This window comes from Eptatretus burgeri, chromosome 2, assembly GCF_056783735.1.
Source record: "Eptatretus burgeri isolate ZD-2024b chromosome 2, Ebu_testis_v1, whole genome shotgun sequence".
In the NCBI taxonomy this organism is placed as follows: Eukaryota; Metazoa; Chordata; class Myxini; order Myxiniformes; family Myxinidae; genus Eptatretus; species Eptatretus burgeri.
In genome coordinates this window covers 29,805,287-29,830,286 of record NC_140962.1, presented here as the reverse complement: position 1 = coordinate 29,830,286, position 25,000 = coordinate 29,805,287, and the positions used below count along the sequence as shown (strand labels likewise).

Sequence of the window (25,000 nt, the reverse complement as noted above, 5' to 3'; positions counted from 1 at the left end):
GGTAGAGAAATTTTGTAGTCCAATTTGAACTGGGTTACCAATATAAACCGAGGATCGGTACTTTCATCTATCTATAATTCCAGCAGTGTGCGTGCGTGTCCGCTGTTTCTCAACAACCACTGGTCCGATCTAATTGAAACTTGCCAGGTATATTGCTGGGGCCCTGTGGATGTGCCTTTTCAAGGTTTGATATTAATCGGACAAGTGCTTCCCAAGTTATGGCTATTTATTTACCAACGAATGAAAGGACACGGTGCTGCGTTGCCCGGTGCGCGGCCGGCCGACCGACGATGACGTCACGTGCCGTGCCGGTTACGATGGGGATCGGTGCCTTAGTTACCGTGGCATAGGAGTGGCAATGGTCAATGGCAGCGAATGTCATGGCAAGCAAAGACAGGGAGGTAAACTTGATTTTCATTTTGATTTTAATTAACTCTGTGTGTAAGTATCACAGCAGTTGTTACTTCAATACAAGCGATAATTCGTGGAATGCATGTGAACATTCCGTACGGGCACGCACTACTTCCGCATAGTGATGACTTAATGTATTCTAATAATTTCTCGATTTCTTATGCGCATTTATAAACACAATGCCCCAATCTCGTCGTCGTTTATGAGAGCGAAGGAAAGGCCTGTGTGGTTGTTTGAAAGTTTGTTTTTTTTTGTTTGTTTTTTCCACGCACGTCTGGGCACGTACTAGTTGTGTAAAATGAACCAAGGTACCAATATGAACTGAGGACGTGTTGCGAAATATGAGTCTGTGACTATAATTTGAAATATGATTCTTCGCTGTTAAGAAATATGATTTAAAAAAAAAATTTGAACTCTTTTAGTCAGCACAACCAAACAAAAAGTCTTTATTATTTATTTCTTTTTTTCTGTCGTATTTTTACCACGAGCTTCCAGCAAGTGGAGAATATTTTATTGAACTTTGATGTCATCGATCACACTGTATGGCAGCCATATTGGCTTTAAGGAAAAACTTTGGACATAATTTTTGCTGAAACCGCTCAACAAAATTTTTTTGAAACTTTGTATATGTCCTCAACTCCTCATGTGTTATCTAGGGTGATAACGATGATGTCATCGGTGAAGTGGTATTCCAGCCATCATTGGTTGAATGGATATCCTTATCTGAAACTTCATCTATCTGATGTATGACCTGATGCGAGTGAAGAAGTATATTTATGACGTTCATAACTCATGCCAATAAATTATGTGACATAATTGGGTGCATGGATGATGCGGGAATAATGGCCATAATAGCAGTGGGCCATAATCGTAGTGTGTTCAGTTAACGATGGTATTTCTGTTCAGAATGAACATGGGAGGTGAGACTATCTGCTCTTGGAGTGCAGTTCTAGTTTCTCAGTTGTAATTGTGATAAATTACTGCAGTAAATTGACAGAGCCCATTCTTTAATGAACTACTCGACTCGGATTTTTTTCACAAGCAATTCTGTGTATTTTATGAGTGAGGAAGATGGTGAATTAATATTGTGTGATTCGTGTATTACACTGTACCTATAAACTGTGTGTTCTATACTGCGATCAGGCTTCACAATACATGCATTTTTATTCATTGTTTAATTGTGTACCTTTTCATTGGAATGTCACAGTTAAGTGATTTCATTGATATTGATCAATATTTTCTATATTTTTGGACTTCTCGGTTTCAACAAAGATTGAGTTGTGTTTTCTACTTGTGTTGTTGCTGATAATGTTGATATTTGAGGCCATTAATGCCTTTGAATACAAGTGATAATTTACAAGTAAGAATACAAGGGAGGGACCACCTCAGACCCCACTAGGGGCTGTTGTTACACCTTGCAGTTTTTTCTTCTCATTAATTTATATTTTCCATTCTTGCCCTAATGTCTGGAAAACAAGCATTTCTAAAATGCCCTCTTTGGCCTTGTTTGAATCCACAACATAAACATTTTTATGCAGCTCATTGAGAAAGCGGAGGCACGAGAGAAAGAAAGGGAGAAGGAAGAAGCAAGAAAACAACGGAGGAAAGAGGCGGCATTCCGTAGCATGCTGAAGCAGTCAGCACCACCACTTGAACACGACTCCAAATGGGATGATGTATGTATTTTGGCTTAAGTCCAACAATTTTCAAGTACATGGTTTGCACTGTAGAGTCTTTCTGTTCCACTTTTTAAGTTTGGTGGGTTGTCCTCAGGTGCGGGAACGGTTCATCCATGACTCAGCATTTGATCAAATCACGGTTGAATCTGAGCGCATTAGGCTCTTCAAAGAGTATGTACAATCATTAGAGGTAGGTTTGGAGTTGTGTTGTCTATTATATGTTGAAATTTATCACACCTTGATATTTATTGCAGGTTTCTCACATTAATTGGCCACTTTTGACTCTTCAGCAAAAGGTGTTGTCAAATGTATACTTGTACAGTACTATATGCATGTGTATATAAGAAAAAAAATTTTTTAACTCCTTCAGCCAGCACAATAAAAGGCCTTCCTTTTTTTTTTTGATGTAATCGGTTCATAACTGTAGGAGTAGACACACACACTGTCAGGGTTCCAAATTAACTTTTTTAATTTGGGTGCCTTTCCTTCCTGGCACCCATCTTTGTGATTTGGATTATATCTTTTTTTTTTCTTCGAGTGCCCGAAGTCAAATTTTCGGTGCCCGCAAAAAAAAAATTTAGACTGCTTATAAATGCGCAATCGTGTAGTGATTTGCCACAACACATGGTAAAAATGAAAATGTTTTAATATGAATTCCACATCGGTAACTGCAGCCATTTTGAAATTTTTCACCCAAATGCATAAAAATCATAAGTATGATCCCTTTTCAATCACTGGCAGGTTTCAGAAAAAGGTTATAGTCTTGTGTCTTAGGCTCATGCAGTGCTGCATAAGTTATTTTGGATAGAGCTCAGAGGTGATCATCAAATTGTCAATCGGAATCAACCAATCTTTTTCATATCTTGGTTCATGTACTTACAAGTTCGCTGCATCTTCCCGCAGCCCACATGTGAGTAGTGCATTGGAGAATTATTAATACAAAAAGCACCCAGGGGGGTTATGTTCTTATCCCTATTCAAACGTTTCATTTAAAAGAACTCTCCAAAATACCCCTCACTGCGTGATTCAAAGCACCTCACTGCAATGAAAAACATTGGGACAGGAACACTGTACTGTAAAGGGTGGGGACTTTCAATACCCTCTCCCACCTGGAGCAGTGCTAAACTATACACATTACACATGTACACAGACAATTTGCTTCCCCCCCCTCCTCCACTCTCCCCACCCCCCCACCCCTTTTCCTCAAAAAACATGGTTATAAACAAAATGCGCACCGTCTGTGAATTATAGTAAGGATTACTGTACCTCTAAATTTCGTGATATTTCATCATACGAAGTCTCATTCAAAAACATTGTTCTCTTGCTTCCTCAAATTCCTCTCTCGGCACCTCGATAATCCCACTTTTTTCCTTTTTTTATGTACAATGACCTATTTTCAGTTGAAATTTTAAAATGTGAGATTATAGGCTAAACTGCCTTCTGAAAGTGTTGAGCAGGCTAATGACTGGAAGCTTCTTTGTCCTTGCATAAACTTTAAAGATTGCATTTTGAAAAATAGGTCTCATCCATTTTTAATGATTGAGGTCTTATCCATTTTTCATTTGTCCATTTGCAAGGAGGCCTTGTCCATTTTTGATTTGCCTGTGAAAGCCATTTTGATGCTTGTTCTTCTCGTAATATTTCTTCAGATCCTTTGGGCACTTTGATTCGTAACATTGTTCAGGGGTCTTGTTAGTAATTTCACTTAATGTTTTTATTATTATCCACCTATGCAGACAGAGTGTCAGCATTATCATTTGAAGCACAACCGCAAGCACTCGAAGAAGTCTAAGAAACACAGAAAACGTTCCCGCTCTGCTTCAGTAAGTCGTGACATCATTTGCAGTAACAGTTATAACTGGGTGGCATTACCACCAAGGAAGTTCACCTCTCCACACATGAAGTTTAAAGAGAATATAAGCAAGCTGCATGATGCTGTACCAATATTTATCAAAACCAAATGTAGTTAAAATGAAATACCTTTTTGCTTTGTTGTTGAAATATTCTGTCAGTAATTTTCATTTTGTTGAGGATGGTCAGGATATTGGTTTTGCCGTTATTTTAAGGAGATCTTCAGGACTGGGTGTGGGCCAATTTACGAATCCAGCTTATTATGAATGAATTTTGTTGAAAATCGCTCCATCTGTTGAATAGATATTTCTGAGAATTGCATTTGCAGCCTTCAGAATCCGAGGAGGAAGAACACCACCACCGATCAAAGAAGAAGAAGCGTTCACGTTCCAAGTCACCTTCCGAGCGTTCTTCCAGTCCAGATTCTGGTGAGAAGATTGTTCTCACTAAGCTTTTGTTTTGGATGATGTGACTCGTGGGCTTGGGGTTTTGTTTGGATTTAGTTCCAAGTAGTCGACAGACATAGAAAGCTGGCTTTGAATTGGATATGCTCTTCTGTTTTACTCATGTACTATGTTTTTGCTCACTTCACTCCACATTTTATGGTCACTGTTTTATTTCATTCAGGTATCTAGGCTCATTGAAGAGCAAAATAATAAGGGGAAATGGATCATCAGACAAAATGAAGGAAAGGGAAAACAATGGGATGATAAATGGGTCTATTGTAGCACAAGAAGAGAAATTGCAAGTAAAAGGGTCAGAATAGTTCCTGAGTGGGTGTAGTAAAGCTCCATCATGGAAATATGAGACTATGAGGTGGCAGTAGGCAGTATAATTGAAATATTTTTGGGAAATGCTCGAGGCAATGTCCTCATTAAGACAGTTCCGCATGCAAGGAAAGAGTGGTCTGAAAGAATGTAGGAGAGCATTGAGTTTAGGGGTGTGTAACAAGCAAAGAGTTTCTGGCAGAAAGTATATGACTTGGAAGGACAATGTGAACAGGTGAGGGAATAAGATAAAGAAGAGAGGGAAAGGTGAGAGGACAGTAGGAGCAAGTCAAAAACTGCAAGGCCACCAAAACTGCCTTACGGTGAGCAAGAAGCAGAAACTGAGACCTGAATTCCTGCTGCTAAATTCCAATTGCACAGATGGCCTTTGCTTTTATCCCTCACGATGAAGTGTGGGGGGTAAGATGGAAAACAGCAACTCCAATTCACAGTGGGGAGCCAATTTCCATGACACTCTGGATGAGATCTCAGTCTGGATGAGGTCTTGGTACACTGTTATAAGATGAGGGCAGCAGATGAAGGTCTTGGCTCTGCAGAGAATTCTGAGGCAATGGCTGATTTTTGGAGGTATGATCTGCCCAAGATAGGCTATAGTTGATGGGGAGGCCTAAATGTTCCAGAGACTATACCTTTTCCAGAGGCTGACCACAAAAATATATTGGAGGATTTATGGAGTGTGACCATGTCTTGTGGAAGGACAAAGTGAGAATATGGGCCTTGCACTAAAGACACATTCCAAGACCAGTTGCTTATTTTATCCAGAATGGTTGAGAAGGATGCTGCTGTAGCAGAGGTGTGTACAGAGCTACCTTGCACAATGTTGGCTGCAAAGTGATACCATGTCCAGTACTTGTAGTTGATGATTTTTCATTTGTGTATAACAAGAACAAGATTGATCCCAGAACATTACCTTGAGGTGCACCAACCTCTCGAGGTACAGCATGCAATAGTAATAATGATGCTGTCCAAAATAACCTACTGCTTGCAAGCACACAGGGAATCTGATGGCCAGTTGTGGAAGACACCTTTTATTCCATTAGCTGACTAGAAGTCAGGGCGGGGTGCCCAACAGTATCAAATGCATGAGATGTCCAGTGAGGTAACTCTTGTTTGAGATTGAAGGCATTCGTCTATTGCTGACACAGTAGAAGCCATATTCAAGGTGGATTAATGGTGTGTACGCCAAATTGATGGATGGAGATCAAAGAATTACATAAAAGATGGGTCCAATGGTCTACTGCAATGATCGATTACTTATGATGGGGAGAAGGCTCACTGGTTTAAAGTTGAGGGTCATTTTTGGCGCCATTCTTGTAGATTTCAGCAACGTTGGTTATAGCCCATTACTCAGACTGGTGGTCCTCAGAAAAATGACTTGGAGGTGGGGCGGGTGGGCATGGGAAGCGGAGAAAGTCAACCTGAACGGCACTCGATAGGACGCATACTTCCGCCAAGCTGAACAATTTGTTTTGTATTCCACTGATAGGCTGGATCTGCATCTGGACCTGAGCCAAAATCTAATCTGCTTGGTCTCATCACCGAAACAACTCATCCACCAAGTTTTGTCGTCGTCTGTCCACAACTTCACCAAAATCGAATCAATTTGTCTTTGTCACACTCCCAATCTGTCCACCAAATTTTGTCTGAATCCATCCATAACTTTTTGAGATATCCTGCTCACCGACAAACAACAATAAAAAGCAATCAGAGATTGCAAACCCTCGCCAGGACTTATTTTGAGTGGTGTATTTTTATAGGTTTTAGGGTAAATGCAATATGGCTGCCAAACCATGTGACCTATGATGTCATGTGTGACCTTTTTGTTCCTCATGGATAGGTGGTCATGTGTGTCAAGTTTTGCTTCGATATTTTCAGCCATTTCAGAGAAAAAGATTTTTTTGACGTTTTTAAACAACAAAAAAACAATATGGCTGCCGAATCACGTGACCGATGACATCATCAAAAATATTTTGTGGGACCATTTTATCCATAGATGACCCTCAAAAATCTTTATCCTGATCAGATGTAGCATTCTACATGTGCAATATAGACATCAAAACGAAGGCAGCTATGACATCATAAAAATACCACACATTCCCCATGAAGAGTACTTGCTATGTGCCACTTATACACCCATGGCTTGGGGAACACTTGTGTGAAATTTCCCCTCGATTTGCCCAGCCGTTCTGGAGAAGAATATGATTTTTATAGGTTTTAGGGTAAATGCAATATGGCTGCCAAACCATGTGACCAATGGCATCATATGTGTGAACCTTTTGTTCCTCATGGGCAGGCGGTCATGCGTGTAAAGTTTCACCTCAATCTGTTCAGCCACTTCAGAGAAGATTTTTGAAGGTTTTTGTTTTTTGTTTTGTTTTTTGACAATAGGGTGCCGAATCACATGACTAACGTCATTAAATTTTTGTCTGTTGAGCATTTTGTCCCTAGATGACCCTCAAAAATTTTCATACTGATCGGATGTGGCGTTCTGCATATGAAATTATGACGTCATAACGAGGGCACCGATGACATCATAAAACAATCACACTTATTCCCCATGTGGATGCTATGTGCCAAGTTTCAATATTTTCCTTGGTGCGGTTTCAGAGATACAGAGGCCCAAAGTTTTTCCATTTTTTTTTCAATATGGTTGCCACACCACGTGACCTATGACATCATAATTATCATTAAAACATTCTACATGAGTAGACGCACCAATGGTGAAAATTTCATCTCAATCTGACAAGCGGTTGCGGAGAAAAACACGAAAGTTCTGTGAAGACAAACAAACGGACCCAAATGCAATACCCTCTCTGAATCCTTCAGCGAGGGTAACCAGATAGGGGTGAAAACATAACCTCCATCCACCTTTGGTGGCAGAAGTAATAAGGCAAATTAGTTTTGGTGTGTTCAAGCAGTGATGCAATCAGAACCAGGAGTGGTGTAGTTGTTGAAATGGGCCAGGAATTTCTCCATCTGGGCGGGAGGGATGATAGTGTGCTTTGGCCTTTTCTGCAAAGATGTAGTTGAGGCAATCAGTTTGTAGCATGAGCAGTGTCTATTCCTTTTAAGGGAAGGAAAAATTGAGCATTCTCCAGAAGTTGGCTTGACCATTTGTTGTGGATGGTAAAAGACTTGAGAGATCAGATTTAAGGTTGGGCCTCATGCTGAACCTGGGTTCTCTAAAGATGGAAACACATTGGTTATGAAATTTACTTTGGAACTGTAGGTTATCATCGGTGGGGTTGGCTTTCTATAAGGAAAATGCAAACTGCCTTCTGGTAGTTGCCTCAGCTCATGAATTGTGCCGTGGACGAAATGTTGAGCAGGCGAGCTGGAGGCATGGAGGAGAGAGTGTAGCGTGTCGAGAAATTAGTCCCAGGCACCATATTTCGAGATGAAGAAATAGTGGACCAGTCAGTGAAGGAAATAGTGGCCAGACCAAATTATTAGTGAGGAAATTGTCGTGAGATGAAGTGTTACGTCGCTGATACAAGAGGGAACATATCCTTTTAACGTCGTGGCATTCACTATTACGTCGTTTGCCATCAGGCTACAGCAAACTACTTTGTGTCACGTTAAGGCGTACACAGATGCTGAACCACTGTATCACACCATTTTGATGTTGTTTGAAGTGTGATTCATTCCCTCATAAAGATTAATCAAAAATGCACAATTCATGATATTAGCGAGTCCGGTGGTAAGAAAACAAGAAAAACAATAAATTTAGAAATTGCATTTATGGTTTTGACGCTGGTAACGAGAGAATGCTTGGGCTGTCCCATTAATGCCACCACCACTGACCCCTCCATCCCACCCTACCTCTATAAACCACCACCCCACCTTTCACTGGTGAGTGTTGTCTTATTTAAATTTACATTTTTTTTATTTTGAAATATGCTTTATTTTAAAATGTTATTTCATTTAGGAATGTACTATACCTGTGGAGTATTTCAACTTTTTACTCTTTGAGGACTGCAAGAATCTTGAAAGTAATTTTCAGATACAAGACCAATTCTATTATTAGTTTAGCTATAATAATCACGAATATGAAGCTAATTTTCTTGTATATGAAGTATTCTTGGAGTTATTGCATGGGATACGTATGTCCCATAACATAGATACTGACATGACACAAAATATATCCAGACAAAAACATACCAGACTTTGCTTTGACATTTAGGTGCTCTCCCATTCAATAACCACCATATAGATAAATATGTCTGCTGTTTTGTATTTTTAAGAAATAAATTTAAATTTAAGAGTATGCATGACGACCAATACACGATTTTCTAATTGACAAAAAAAAACATTTGTGGAAACGACAAAAGCTATTGGTGCTGGCTTAGTTACCCAGTGTTAGCTATAATGTTTGCCAATGTACAAATGTAAAGTAATCTAAAATTGCAGAGAAAATATCGGAGATGAACCACTTCAAAAGTTTAGGGACATACGGTGCCTTCAGTAAGTATTCACACCCCTCGACTTTTGTCACATTTGGTTGTGTTACGGCTTGAATTTAAAATGGATTAGATTTAAATTTTTTGTCACCGATCTGCACAAAATACACCATAATATCAATGTGAAAACATGTTTTTAGAATTTTTTACAAATTAAAAATGAAAGCTGAAATGTCTTGAGTCAATAAGTATCCAACCCCTTTGCTATGACACTCCAAATTGAGCTCAGGTGCATCCAATTTCCTTTGATCATCCTTGAGATGTCTCCACAACTTCATTGGAGTCCACCTGTGGCCAATTCAATTGATTGGACATGATTTAGAAAGAAACACACCTTTCTATATAAGGTCCCACAGTTGACTGTGCATGTCAGACCAGAAACTCTACTATGAAGTCCAAGGAACTGTCCATAGAACTCCAAGATAGAATTGTGAGGATGCATAGATCTGTGGAAGGGTCTAAAACAATTTCTAGAGTGTTTAAAGTTCCCAAGAGCACATTGAGCTCCATCATTAAGAAATGGAAAGAATTTGGAACAACCCAGACTCTTCCTGGAGCTGGCCATCCGACCAAATTGAGCACCCGGGCAAGAAAGACCTTGGTCAGGGAGGTGACCAAGAACCCAGTGACCACTCTGATGGACCTACAGAGTTCCTTGGCTGAGATGGGAGAACCTGCCAGAAGGACAACAATGTCTGCAGCATTTCACAAATCTCGGCTTTCTGATAGAGTGGCCAGATGGAGGCCACTCCTGAGAAAAAGGCACATGACAGCATGCCGAAAGTTTGCAAAAAGGAACGTGAAAGACTCTTCGAGCATGACGCAAAAGATTCTGTGGTCTGATGAGACGACACTTGAACTCTGGCTTGAATGCAAAGCACTACATCTGACGGAAACCAAGCACAGCTCATCACCATCCCTACCGTCAAACATGGCAGCAGCATCATGCTATGGGGATGCTTTTTGGTGGCATGGACTGAGAGACTTGCAAGGATAGAGGGAACATTGAATGGAGCCAAATTCAGGCAAAATCCTTGAGGAGAATCTGCTTCAGAGTTCAAAAGACTTGAGACTGCACCAAAGATTTATAGTCCAACAGGACAAAGACCCCAAGCCCATAGCCAAAGCAACACTGGAATAGCTTCAGAACAAGAATGTGAAAGTCTTTGAGTGGTCCGGCCAAAGCCTAGACTTGAATCCCATTGAGAATCTGTGGAAACACTTGAAGATTGCTCTTCACTGATGATCCCCATCCAACTTGACAGAGCTTGAGCAAATCTGCAAGGAAGAATGGGAGAAAATCCCCAAAATGCAGAGAGGGCAACGCTGATGCAGACCTACCGAAGAAGACTAGAAGCTGTAATTGCTGCCAAAGGCGCTTCTACGAAGTATTGACTTCGGGCTGAATACTTATGTAAACTAGAAATTTCTGGACTTCATTTTCAATAAATTTGGAAAAAAAACTCTAAAAACATGTTTTCACTGTCATGATGGGGTATTTTGTGTGGACGTGACAAAAATTTTTTAATTTAAGCCATTTTAAATTCAGGCTGGAACACTACAAAATGTGAAAAAGTCAAGGGCTGTGAATACTTTCTGAAGGCACTTTCTGTGTCCCTTGGTCTTTAAACGGTTAATGTTCCTTTTTTTCCGACAAGAAATGTTGAGAAGAATCTAACTCCAGTTTGTACATTAATTATTATGGGAAAATGTGATTCGCTTACCTTGTTTTTGTATATAGTCGCATCTTTCAAGAACACAAGTACGACGTTAAGTGAGAACCAAGTGTACGTAAATTGGCAATACAACCACACAAGTTGCTCTTGGGGTGAAAAATTGGGTTATTGAATGATTCCATTAATAATACACTGTACCTGTGTGGACAATCGATATGGATTAGACACATTTTCTCATCAAGAAGGGAGAAAAGGAAGCATGTACATTGTACACATGTGTAATAGCAAAATGAACCTGCAATTATGGGTTTTAAAAAATGTGCAAGAAAGCTGTAGGTTCCCCAGTATGAGTTGAAGTGGAACTCACTGTTGGTGGTGATATCATGGTGATGATCAGGTCATAGAAGTGACTTGTTCATCTTTTATTTCCTAACTGCAAATCAAGCTATTTGGCTATTCCAGAAATGCAGAAAGCATTACATTCACTTTGCAGGCGATGCTTGTTGACAGAACATGCTGTAATCACCTTGACATAACTTTATATGTGGTAGTGTTGGTATTAGTCCAGCCAAAATGTCAGATGACCTCACACAAATTGCAACAAAAGCAAACTCAACATATTTTGATTCGTGGATATGTCCTCAGTGACAGAAAAAAAGTCCTAAGGGATCCTCCGGGGGGGAAAGTCCTGAAATCATAGAAATCCAATATGGCCGCCACCCAGCTTCGGGGAAAATGAGAAAATTGTAAAGATTGATATTTTAACATGTAAATATGTTTTTCTGCATTCTAATTGTTTTTAGTTATGGTCAGTATATTGATATACAAGAATAATTATAAAAAAGTGAAATGTATTGAGGGTAAAATAAAAAATTGTAGCTTTTTTGTCCCAAAAATTTTTTTTCTTACCTGATACTGGTTTTGGCTCCTGGTCAAAAAAAAAAAAAGAAACATTGAAGACACAAGATGAAATCAAGTCTATGGCAATACAATATAATTATATAAATCATTGAAACATGACAAAATTCACAATTCCACTCGGGGCAATCACATCTGCCCGACGAAGGTTTCGAAATGAAAATGAAAATTCGCATTAAACTCTGAAACTACATCCATTATAAACTTACTATATATGTTGAGAAAAATCAAGTGTATTAAAGTTAGAACTCGACAATGTCGTCATCATCCTCATCATTGTCACATGGAGTGTTTTTGCAGCCAGAGCCCCTGCAGTTTCCACAAGCTGGAGTGCACTCAATGTTGTGCTTCTTGCATGTGCATCTCATGGTGCTACATTCAGCCTGGCAGTTGCACCTAATGACACGTAACATCTTTTCAGGAGCTGGAGGTATTGATGTCTGAAGTGGCACAAAACCCTCGTCACACTTCTGCCAACCCCAGTCTGTCGGAAGAAGTTCATCTGCACATCCCTTCCATTCTTGGACTTGCAGATACACGCGCAAGCTGTGATACTTTGCTGCTTCTGATGTTGGTGGTAACGTCTGTGGTTGCACGTGAGAGGAGCTCGAAGCCACCTTGTCCCAGTACCGCTGATACCGGAGGGTGTCCAGGGTGTCAGTTGACTTTCCATTGTAAATTATCACCAATGTTTCTTCTCCTGCATCTGCCACATCACATACGGAAGCTGGATATGTATCAAAAATGTATCTGGATTGGGATATCTCCCAATATCTCCCAATATTTCCAAGCTGGATATGTATCGGACTTCCGGTTCCGGTTTTGAGCGGCAAGAGGTCTCCTTCGGGGCTCCCTGCTGACATTCTCAAAGTTAAGTTCCGGTTGTTATTTGTCCCGTTTTAACTGTTTAATTTTCTCACCTACATGTTAATGTGTGTTCCTAGTTCGGTTTTGTTTCAAAAATCGTGCTATTTTGTGAGTATTTTTGTCGACGTTCTTACTTGGTGTTTGAGGCCTAGTCCTAGGTTTGAGGCCTACCGGTTCCACTCGGTGTTCGATCGTTTTTTTTTGTTTGTTTGTTTTTTCTCCCCATTACCTTCAATTTCTATCCTCCCCATTACCTTCAATTTTCATCCTCCCCACTTTCCAAACATCCCCCATTCTCCCAACTAATCTCTTTCTTATCTCAAAAAAAAAAAAAAAAAAAAAAAAAAACCCAACAATAACAACAACACGCTCACCTTCTCCCGATTCTGCTACTTCTTCTTCCTCTTAACTTCCTCCTCGTCTTCCTCGATTTCTTTTTTTTTTTTTACACTTCCATGACCTAATCTGTTGAACTCTTTCATACATTAATATTAACAACAAAAACGATCTTATAATGCTTCATCTTCCTCTCTCACACATGTGGTACTCTTTACTGTTTCACAATGCACTTCTCTTCTGCTATTTTAACAGACTGCTCTCATTTCGACCTCTCCTTCATTCCTTGCCTAAAAAATCCAACTATTACAGCGCTTCTTCTCTCCATGCTCTGAATTCGCCTTCATTGCATCCATCAAGAATTGTGTTAAATCGCATCTCTGACCTAAAACTTTTAAAAACCACAGTTTGCCATGGATGCTCGCTTTCCATCAACCATTCTTTTTTCCAACTTCAGTGCCAACTCACCCCCTCACCCCTCACTCTCACTCTCAAAGCAACCATCCCACTCTTCTCCCTCCAAGCCTCCCTCTCACCTCTTTCAAAAATTCCCCCCTCACCTTTCTCCCACCTTTCATCCCCCTCACTCTTCCTTCTCTAAGTTGCCCCCCTCTCATCCACCAACCTGCCTCCCTCCACTGCCCTCTCACCTCCATCTCTTCACTCCACCTCCTCAAATCCTCAACTGCCATCTTCCTTGTCTCTTGTCCCCCCTCTCTCCCAGCACCACAGAGCCTTTTCTCCTCCTCATTCGGCCCCCTCCCTCGCTATTCTGCAATACCCCACACTCCTTCAGCAACCCTCCTTACCTCCCCCCTCGTCCCTCGTCCTACCCTCCCCCGCCCCTCCACCTCCTGCACCCAAAGCCTCCTCCCCTACCTCTTCATTAAAAGTGTGGACCTCAAATATCCGGGGCCTTCGCTCAAACCTTTCAGATCTTTCCATGCAGGTTGCCACTGACAAACCAGACATTATCTGCCTAACAGAAACTTTCCTCTCCCAAGACGTGTCTGACTCCCAAGTATCTCTCCCTGGTTACTCCCTCTTACGGTATGACAGACCTGAGCCTCGTCCTGGTGGAGGTGTTGCTCTCTTCATCAAAGACTCTATTCCTCACTCTCCCTGCACTGCTCTCACTCCCCCACACCCCCAGGAATACCTCTGGCTTCGGCTTCCCCTCCACTCCCACCTCATGTTTATATGTGTACTGTACCGTCCACCGAACAGTGATGACTCCATCTACACCTCACTCTCCGAAAACATGGACCATCTTCTATCTTCTCATCCAAACTCTCTCTTCCTCTTATGTGGCGACTTCAATTGTCATCACGCCAGTTGGCTAGGTGTGGGTACCTCTCTCACCTGCCATGGGACGTCAGCAAAAGCTTTCTGTGACTCATTGGGACTGACTCAATCGGTCAACTTCCCGACCCGGATCTCAACCAATGGTACTCCATCTCTTCTGGATCTGATTTTGACAAATTTCCCTGACAATATCTGCTGCTCTTCCTTCGCTCCAATTGGTTCTTCTGACCACGTCCTTGTTAAAGTGGACATCTCTCTGGCTGTCATCAGAGAACCACCTCACCGCCGTCGAGTCTGGCATTTCACTCAAGCCGACTGGCAGGGTCTCCGAGCAGCCATCAAACTTACAGACTGGTCTCCTATCACTACTTTCTCAAACATCAACTCATCCTGGGAATTCTTTCAAAGAAACTTGCTCTCCCTCATGCACAGATTTATCCCCTCTCGTGTTCAGTTGTCTTACCCTTCCTCCCGCCCTTGGTTTACTGAAGCTTGTGGCGAGGCAGTTGTCCTGAAACAACTTGCCTTTGCCTCATGGAAAGCAAACCCAACTGAGGGCAATCTCAGTTCTTTCCACAAAGCTCGGAACAAGTGTGTATCTACCCTCAGGAGAGCCAGAAAACAACATCTTTCTCATCTCAAGTCTGAACTCTCAGACCTCTCTCCCTCCTCAAAATCCTGGTGGCGTTTAATCAAATCTGTTTCTGGTGTATGTTCCCCCTCCATCCCCTCCCTTACCTCAAATGGCCGCACTGCTGATTCCACACGTGATAAAGCTGAATGTCTAAACTCGGTGTTTGCAGCTAAATCTTGTGTCCCAAACCCATCACTATCTCTACCCACTTTACCCAGTCGCACCCAACTGTCCCTGGACTCTGTATCCTTTTCTCCTGACAAGGTGGAGAGCTTGCTTTCAAACCTCGAGTCAGATTCTGCAACCGGTCCAGACGGCATCAGCCCACGTGTCCTCAAAGCCTGCTCTTCTGCTCTTGCTCACCCTCTCTCTGTTCTATTCACCCTCTCATTTTCCCAAGGTCATCTGCCATCTGCTTGGAAATCTGCTAACATCACTGCCCTGCATAAAAAGGTGCAAAAACAGATCCCTGTAACTACAGACCAATCAGCCTTCTCCCAATCATCAGCAAGGTTATGGAATCCATCATTGCTTCAGACATGAAATCCTTCCTCTTCTCCAATGGCTTGATTTCCAATCATCAATTTGGTTTCAGACCAGGTCACTCTACCCTGGATATGCTGCTACTGCTCTCCCATCAATGGATGGAGGTCCTCAATGCCAGACAGGAAATCCGAGCCGTATCCCTGGACATATCACGTGCTTTTGACACAGTCTGGCACCCTGCCCTACTCACCAAACTCTCTTCCCATGGTATTCAAGGCCATCTCCACTCATGGCTCGCAGACTTCCTCTCCTGTCGCAGTCAACGTGTGGCCCTAAATGGAGTTCTTTCATCCCCTCTTCCTGTGCAGGCTGGAGTTCCTCAAGGTAGCGTTCTGGGCCCTGTTCTTTTTCTGGTTTTCATCAATGATCTCTCGGACTCTCTGGAAAATCCTCTATTTCTCTTTGCCGACGACTCCACCCTCTGCCGTACCATCTGTCATCCCTCAGACCGGCAAGCAGCAGCTTCTTCGCTCACTGCAGATCTGGATAAAATCACAAACTGGTCCAACACGTGGAACATGTCTTTCAATCCACACAAATCTCACACTCTCACTATGTCTCTTCGAAAGGACCGTTTACAAAACCCCCCATCCACTTTCTCAACAATCCTCTGGAAGAAGTCTTTTCTTTCAAGCTTCTGGGTCTCACTATCTGCCATGACCTTTCCTGGGAAAGTCACATTTCCAACCTTGCCTCAAAAGCCAGTCGCCGACTGGGAATCCTCCGTCGTGCAAAGTCCTTCCTCGGCCCTCTTGAGCTCCTGACTACTTACAAAGCTTTTGTCCGTAGCCTGATGGAGTACTGCTCTCCCCTCTGGGCTGGTGCTCCTGCCTCCCACCTTTCTCGACTTCACGCTGTCGAAACCAGGGCTTTTAAGATCATTGGCATCTCCCGCAACGAAGCTGAGTCTTTGGGCCTCTCACTCAATCACCGCAGGTTGGTCGGTGGTCTTTCTGTCTTCTACCGACTCCTCTCCAGCCTTGCCCCCTGCTCTCTCTGCGATTTGTCCCAACCACATTTCCACAGGGCGCTCAAGGGCCGGCACCAACCGCCTTCTGGTAAAACTACCAAAATCACGAATCACTGCTCATCTTCACTCTTTCATTCCTCTTTTTTCCCGCCTTTGGAATAAACTTCCTCACTCTATTCTTTCCCATTCTTCCCTCCAGGCTTTCAAAACAGCTGTTCACCACCACCTCTTATCTTCCCCCGTCCAAATCCTCGATCTTTTCTACCCCCGATAATCCACCCAAGCCCACTTCCTTCAATTCTCCTGCTTTCCTTCCTGAAAGTCCCTGTAATGTCCATCTTCTCCTCGCCATGTTCCCCGTCCCATCCCCATCCCTCTCCCTTCCACAGTTCACCTGTGTCTGTTCCCCAATGTTTTGTCCCTTCCACTCCCACCCCTCTTGTCTCATGCCTCCTTGCTGTGAGTTGTGTGTTAGCTCTCATACGAGCCTCGACCAAGGTATACAAAAAAAAAAAAAAAAAAAAAAAAAAAAAAAAAAAAAAAAACCTTGGCCTGCTCACGGAATGTGTTGTTTGCTTTGAACTTTTTGAGGGAAGCTCACTTTCCAATCCCATGAAGATGAGATGTCGTATCCCACCCAAGAACTGCATGTAGAAACAGTATGTGCTTGCATATGTCTGTACCAATCATTTTCTTTGTAGCCTTGATGTTCCAGATGTGAGGCTTCTTCGTGTTCTTCTTTGGGTCGGGACAAAAGAAGAGGTCATGGGATTCTAAGCTTGCATGGTAGCATAGGAGGACGAGGAGGTCTGTGTCATCACCAACTAACACAGTGTTGGTGACAGGAGCAGACTGCACGACCTTCAGTGCAATCAGGAGATCAGCATCCCCTGAGGCATGGTGTGTCTCACAGTTGTTCTTCTGAAGCTCTTCACTCAACATAAAAATGAATCGCTGTTTATTCTGTCAATTGGCAAGAAACTGTTCCTTCTTCATTGTGAGACGCATGTCAGCTGTAAATGTCACAGTAGTGCCAGCATTCCCTTTAGACCGTCTCTGGTGTGTCATGTCCTTCATGTTGGTACTCTCATAACCATCAAACACGACTATGGCATCTCCGTACTTCTTCGTTACATAATTATGTTACATACACCAGTACTCAGTGTACTGGTGGCATATGTCTCTGTATGTAGAGACCATGGAATGCTTTGAACAAGTGCCCCGTCATCCAAAACATACTGTTGCCCATCATTGGGGATATCGGCTGGGACATCGGATGCAAGAAGATCCCAGATGGCATCAGCAAAGACTGGCTTGTGTGCTTCTCGGAGCTGAAGAGAGGAATCAAAGAGGGCTGGTGGATAGCTGCACAGTTCATATTTGAAGGTTGACTCCAGTTCTTCTGCTGTCTGTGCAACAGTCATCAGTCTCTGGAAGAGGAGTTGTGGGTCAACCTGGACTTGCTTTCCATCAATTTTGACAGATGACTTCATGCCGAGGGTGACAACTTAGTCTTTCCTCTTAAATGTGTACTCTGCACCTGTTTTCCCATCCATATATTTCAATATTTTGGCTCCTACAGCATGTGCTGTATTGACGTTGACGGTGGGGTGTGCATGAACTCCAGTGGCAATGTTCCTCAGACGTGAATCACTACTGAACGGATTCTGTTCCTGTAAATACTGAAGAGCTGATAGTGTGTCCTTCCAGTCACAAGATTGTCTTGCCTTGGTCATGTCCTTCTTCTGCTCTCCAGTGTTGTAGTTCACACCTGTGAGCTCCTGCATTGCCTGGTTTATTTCTGCACAGGCAGGCATTGATAGTAGCCATACCAGCCGTTGTTGCTCTGTCATTCCTCGCCCTCGTGTGAGCCCCCTGCTGGTCTTCAAGCTTCTCATCAGAACTTGTTCGATGATCAGGTCAGATGAAAGACCTGCCGACAGGCGATCACTTCGTCTAACCACATGGAACCCCTCAAAAAAACGTTGTTGGACATTGGCATGTTGAGTGTTGAGGTTGGACATCTGCTGCCGATACACCCTCACAGATTTGGCATACAGGTTGTGGCCCAAGGCTGCCAGGTAAGGCAGCATTTCCTGGATGGCCTGAAGATGTATTGCCCAGTTCCCAGTGCGCTCTGCCCGGATGTATTTGCGTAGAATGTCTAGAATGTCCATATACTGAACCCAGAGCGCTGAAGTTCTAGAAGATATCTTTGCAGACTCTGCATGCTTCTGAAGGTGGTCTTTGATTCGTTTCAAGACGTCAGACTTGCATACTTCTTCCACAGACAGTGTCCCAGCCATCAGCTTCTCATAAAGGGTACAAGCTTCCTGGAAGTCTGGATTATTGCTTAGATCTGTATGCTGGTCATGTAGCGGCCTTGCAGCTGCTTCGGCTAAGTCCGGATCTTCATTCCCATTGCCGTCTGATGTTTCAGGTAGTCATGGTAGAGGCGCATTGAGCACATTTGTCAACAGCAAGGCATTGAGGGCTGCATCAACAATTAGGTGTGTGCGAACTGCGTGGGCAATGGCCTTGCCACTAAACATATGAATCACTGCATCGGGGGCATATATCAACTCCATCAGTTCTTGAAGCCCGGATGACACCATCAGGTGTCCAATACATCCGAGGAAACTCATCTCTGCGTGGAAGCCGCCCAAGCGTAGGACAATCCCTTTCAGATCACTTCCCATAGGCTCCGAGTTGATGATCATGAGGGCCTTCCACCAGAGGGGCTGATCAAAGGTGATTACTGGAGTGACACCGTGGTGTCGTGCATGTTCACTGACAAACATCAGGGTCGAGTATATGCATGTGTTGTCACTCGAGTTCATGTCTATCATGGGCAGAAACATGATATGATAGCCGCCTTGCTAGGGTGGTCACCCTTGTGTATGAATTGCATCATTCCTGACCATGCAGGTCTGGGGGACCCAAACAAGATGGATGTCTTCCACAGAACATCAAGATTTTCAGAGCAGTTCTGGGCTTTTAGGTTGACAAGTTTCTGGTACATCACTGCTGTCATCCCGTGACTTTCTTCCTTGTACCGTATCGACACGCTTCCAACCATTGTGACATCACGAGACGTCACCTTAGCCCTGGGTATTGGCCGGCCTAATCTGGTTCCAGGGGTGACGGCGGCAATCATCCCCATGCCATGGAATGTGCCATGGCCATCCATTGTGCGAATGTTATGGTCCACATTGTCAGCTGCATCCTGCACAAACTCTGTTGTCAGGTTAGGGATGTCTGTTCCATGTGACTGAGCAGCATTTCATTCAATCTGATGCACCTCTTCATATGAACAGCAGAACCCGTGATGATGAAGGGAGTCATTGAGAAATCGTGATGCGAAGTGGTGATATAGCTGCACACCCAACCCAACCTGCAGTGGTGCCAGTAAGACTCTGGGTCTAGTTGCCTGCACTATGGCTTGCCCAATTGAAGCCACTTTAACACCATCTTTCTTTCCCACAAACAGTCCTTCAAGCAGTACTAGCAGAGTATCTGGTATTTAATTCCAGCCTCTTGCAATTGCAGGTCATCACCACATGGGTAGACTTCATGGGATGTTTCAATTGTTTTAATGTCTTCTTTGATGAGTTTGGCAGCGGCCTGCACAAGCTTGATTTTTTTTTTCTTCAGTAGTGTCTTTTTTCCTGCTGCTGGTTGTAATATTCCTGAAGCACTGCCCTGGCTGTTGAAGGTGACCATGTTCAGCTTGCCGTTTATCGCAGTTTGGATTATCCTGTCACGAAAGTGTTCCCGCAGCCTCGCCTTCATGTGGGTTTGGTTTCCGTCAATTTTGAGGAGAACGCCTTGTCCGATTAAATCCATTTTGGCAGTGTGTGTTGGGGCTGGGTAGAGGAAGGTTCCTTTCGATAATCAGCGCAATTCGATTCTCGGCTCGGCCACCAGGGGGCCATAACTGAAAACATAGAAATGGCTATTTTTCCTGAACGAATGGCTGGATCATCGCCAAAATATTATCACAGGTATATCTGATGAGGATACATGATATATATATATATATATATATATATATATATATATATATATATATATATATATATATATATATATATATATATATATATATATATATATATATATATATATATATATAACCCGGGTTTTTTTATTTGACCTACTTTTCAAGGTCATGGAGGTCAAAGTTCATACTTCGGTGTCCGGGCATCCGTCAACCTTTGGTTTCCGTCAATTTCGAGGAGAACACCTTGTCCGATTAAATCCATTTTGGCAGTGTGTGTTGGGGCTGGGTAGAGGAAGGTTCCTTTCGATAATCAACGCAATTCAATTCTCGGCTGGGCTACCATGGGGCCAAAACTGAAAACCAAGAAATGGCTATTTCTCCTGAACGAATGGCTGGATCATCGCCAAAATTTTATCACAGGTATATCTGATGATGATACACGATGTATAACCCGGGTTTTCGATTTGACCTACTTTTCAAGGACACAGAGGTCAAAGTTCATACTTCGGTGTCCGGGCATCCGTCAACCTTTGGTTTCCGTCAATTTCGAGGAGAATGCCTTGTCCGATTAAGTCCATTTTTGCAGTGTGTGTTGGGGCTGGGTAGAGGAAGGTTCCTTTTGATAATCGGCGCAATTCGATTCTCGGCTAGGCCACCAGGGGGCCAAAACTGAAAACCTAGAAATGGCTATTTCTCATGAACGAATGGCTGGATCATCGCCAAATTTTTATCACAGGTATATCTGATGAGGATACATGATATTTAACCCGGGCTTTTGATTTGACCTACTTTTCAAGGTCACAGAGGTCAAAGTTCATACTTCGGTTTTCGGACAATAACTTGAGAATGGCTCGAAGAATTGATTTCATTTTTGTATGGTCTAATCAGGGTGGTTAGAGGAAGGTTCCTTTCGATATTCAGTGCGATGCGATATCCAATATGGCGGCTAGGGCAGCCATCTTGAATTTGGTTTCTGGACAATAACTTGAGAACGGCTTGACAGATTGATTTTATTCTCATGGGGTATAATGTGGGTAGTTAGAGGAAGGTTCCTTTCAATATACAGCACAATCCGATATCCAATATGTCGGCTTGGGCAGCCATCTTGAATTTGGTTTCCGGACAATAACTTGATAACAGCTTGACTTTTATTGATTTCATTTTTGTGTGATATAATGGGGGTGTTTAGGGGAAGGTTCCTTTCGATATTCAGCGCAATCCAATTTCCAATATGGCAGCTAGAGCAGCCATCTTGAATTTGGTTTCTGGACCATAACTTGAGAACGGCTTCACACATTGATTTTGTTCTGGAGAGATATAATGGGGTTGAGTAGAGGAAGGTTCCTTTTCAAAATGGGCATGCTGCGATTTTCACTGTGGCCGCCACGGCAGCCATCTTGATATTGGTTTCCGTCAATTTCAAGGAGAACGCCTTGTCTGATTAAATCCATTTTTTCTGGGTGTGTTGGGGTTGAGTAGAGGAAGGTTCCTTTCGAAAATGGGCGTGCTGCGATTTTCAATATGGCCACCATCTTGAAATTGGTTTGCGTCAAGGGGCTGAGGGGTTACGCCCGCTTTGCGGTGCTATTTTTTATAATTATTCTTGTATATCAATATACTGACCATAACTAGAAACAATTAGAATGCAGAAAAACATATATTTACATATTAAAATATCAATCTTTACAGTTTTCATATTTTCGCCAAAGCCGGGTGGCGGCCATATTGGTTTTCCATGATTTCAGGACTTTCCCCCTGGAAGATTCCTTAGGACTTTTTTTCTGTCGCTGGGGACATATTCAGGAACCAAAATCTGTTGAGTTTGCTTTTGTTGCTATTTGTGTGAGGTTGACCAAATATGTCTGATAAAATGCCTGTACTATATACACTGCGAGGTGGTATACACACACACACGACTGCTTGGGATTAACTCCCAAGACACTGAGTGGAGGCATTCCACACAAAACTGGTTGACGATGCGGTTAGTATTAATTTATTTAGCCGCATGGCGGTTTTGGCATGCACGCATGGCTCTGAGTGGAAGTTGGTTATGCTGGATAACGACCCTGTGTCCAAAATGCAGAGCATCTTCCTTTTAAAAAGCAATAGGTTTAATAATAATGGAAATGGGGACATAGTAATAGAATGAGAATATAATGTTGGAGAATCCCATTCCGTACACTTAACCTTGACGGTTTCGAGAGCTGTTCTTAGTTTATTCTTACATGGGCAGACGCACCGTAGGGACACAGGATGAACAGATGAGTTAACAGTGGTGTGTGGTGTAGGTGTGTGCGGTCTTCCCTGTGGTGAGCGTCGGGAGACGCGAAGCAGATTGGTCTCGCAGGCTGGGCAGACACGCCAATGGCACTTTGCAGCAGGTTCGCCCTTCAGCCCCCTTTTCTCATTGCAGACACTTTTCCACCGGTTCTGTGTCTTGTCTTGTGTGGCGTGCCAGGCATCTCTCTCCGTCTGCTTTGTCTCTTTGCATTTCTTCACCATGGAGTCTTCTTGGGTCTCTCATGCATGTGCTCATTGTGGCGGCTCTTTACGTCTCTCCATTGTGGTGTTTCCCTGGGTCTCTGTTGTGTGCGCTCATTGTGGGGTCTGTCGTGTGTGTGTGTGTGTGTGTGTGTGTGTGTGTGTGTGTGTGTGTGTGTGTGTGTGTGTGTCGCCGCCTTTTATCGTCCTGCCCTTCCGACCACCCGTGGTGAGGTGTCTCCCCCTATCTGCAACTTCAACGGTTGTGCTCTCATAGAAATGAAGCGGCACACATGAACATGCCACTTCACCAGAGCATGTGCAGCGGCTAGCAGCTAGCTCATGTGGATGTGCCATGTTGAAGTGCATTTGTGTGGTGTGAAAGGACAATGGGGGTGATTTGAGGTTATAACATGAAGGTGAGAATGATAGGGGGGCTGCCAAGACATCCGATCCTGGTCATTGCCAATTGAGGTTACAAACACGCATATTTGTACTCATTAAGGACAACTAATGGATAAGTAACCCCCATGTCAATTTCATGTTATGTATATATATATATATATATATATATATATATATATATATATATATATATATATATATATATATATATATATGTATATATATATATATATATATGTATATATGTATATATATATATATATATATATATATATATATATATATATATATATATATATGTATATATGTATATATATATATATATATATATATATATATATATATATATATACAGTCATGCGCCACTTAACGACGGGGTTACGTTCTGAGAAACATGTCGTAAAGCGACGTCGTCGTTGTGCGAACATCATTTTTTTTTTCGTTTTCGTTTTTGAACATCGTTTTCGAACATCGTACTTACACAAAACTACACACCTAAGCTATATGGTTTAGACTATTGCTCCTCGGATACAAACCTGTACAGCATGTTACTGTACTGAATACTGTCGGCAATTGTAACACGCATCCAAGAGAGACGGAAGACACGTTAGTTTTACCTTTGTGCTGTTCATGACGGCCATCGGTGTTGTTAGCAGCAGCCTACAATATCCTCTCGCATCGATTATAGAAAGATGAATAAATAGCGTTTGGATTTTATAAATACGTAATCATTGCATTGATGTTATAATTTATAAATTAAGAAACGAGCTCCTGTCAATTGTGATATATATTTTCGGAACAGTGCGATTGTTTTGACAACATGAAAAGCTTCACTAAAAATAAATTTGTGTTGTAATGTCGACTAAGAACAACGATTTATTCGCGGAATTCTTCAATTCAAAGGTAATTTACTTGCTCGAAGGTAAACGTGCAAACATTGGTTCAGTTTGAAAGCCGATTTCCTTGAATCCCGATTTAGCACGACCCTGCTTTTTTCGCGATGACATTTTATGGACCTCAACGATCGCATTATAGCAGGGCCACACTGTTGTTTATTGTCATTATGAAGTATTATGTACTGTATAGCGTACATAATTGTATGTGCTATTTTTATACGACTAACAGCGCTACGTCGGCTACATCACTCGGCGATAGGAATTTTTCAGCTCCAATTTTTTTATTTCATTTTTTTTTTTTTCAGAGCTGGCAGATCCGTCGTGTATGCGATCCGTCGTTGCCCGGAACGTCGTTTAGCGGCGCATGACTATTTATATATATATATATATATGTATGTATATATATATGTATATATATATGTATATGTATATATATATGTATATGTATATATATATGTATATATATATATATATGTATATATATATATATATATATATATATATATATATATATGTATATATATATATATATATATATGTATGTGTATGTATAAATATATATATATATATATATATATATATATATATATATATATATGTATGTGTATGTATATATATATATATGTATGTGTATGTATATATATATATATATATATATATGTATGTGTATATATATATATGTATGTGTATATATATATATGTATGTGTACCGTATTTTCACGACTATAAGGCGCATATAAACGTCTTAGATTTTTGTCAAAATGTGCGACGCGC

At 42.0% G+C, this 25,000-nt stretch overlaps 1 protein-coding gene and 1 pseudogene across 1 annotated transcript in view; one reads left to right on the top strand and one right to left on the bottom strand.

Moving 5' to 3' along the window:
* Positions 1-25,000, top strand: part of LOC147031702 (pre-mRNA-processing factor 40 homolog B-like) — a 141,222-nt gene that overhangs the window by 92,585 nt on the left and 23,637 nt on the right. Inside the window, exons 20-24 of the mRNA XM_085852098.1 lie at positions 1,950-2,087; positions 2,185-2,280; positions 3,827-3,913; positions 4,270-4,369; positions 22,733-22,825. Coding sequence (XP_085708224.1) covers positions 1,950-2,087; positions 2,185-2,280; positions 3,827-3,913; positions 4,270-4,369; positions 22,733-22,825 — 514 coding nt within the window. The remainder of the gene's footprint in view (positions 1-1,949; positions 2,088-2,184; positions 2,281-3,826; positions 3,914-4,269; positions 4,370-22,732; positions 22,826-25,000) is intronic.
* Positions 17,950-20,233, bottom strand: LOC147031703 (uncharacterized; annotated as a pseudogene).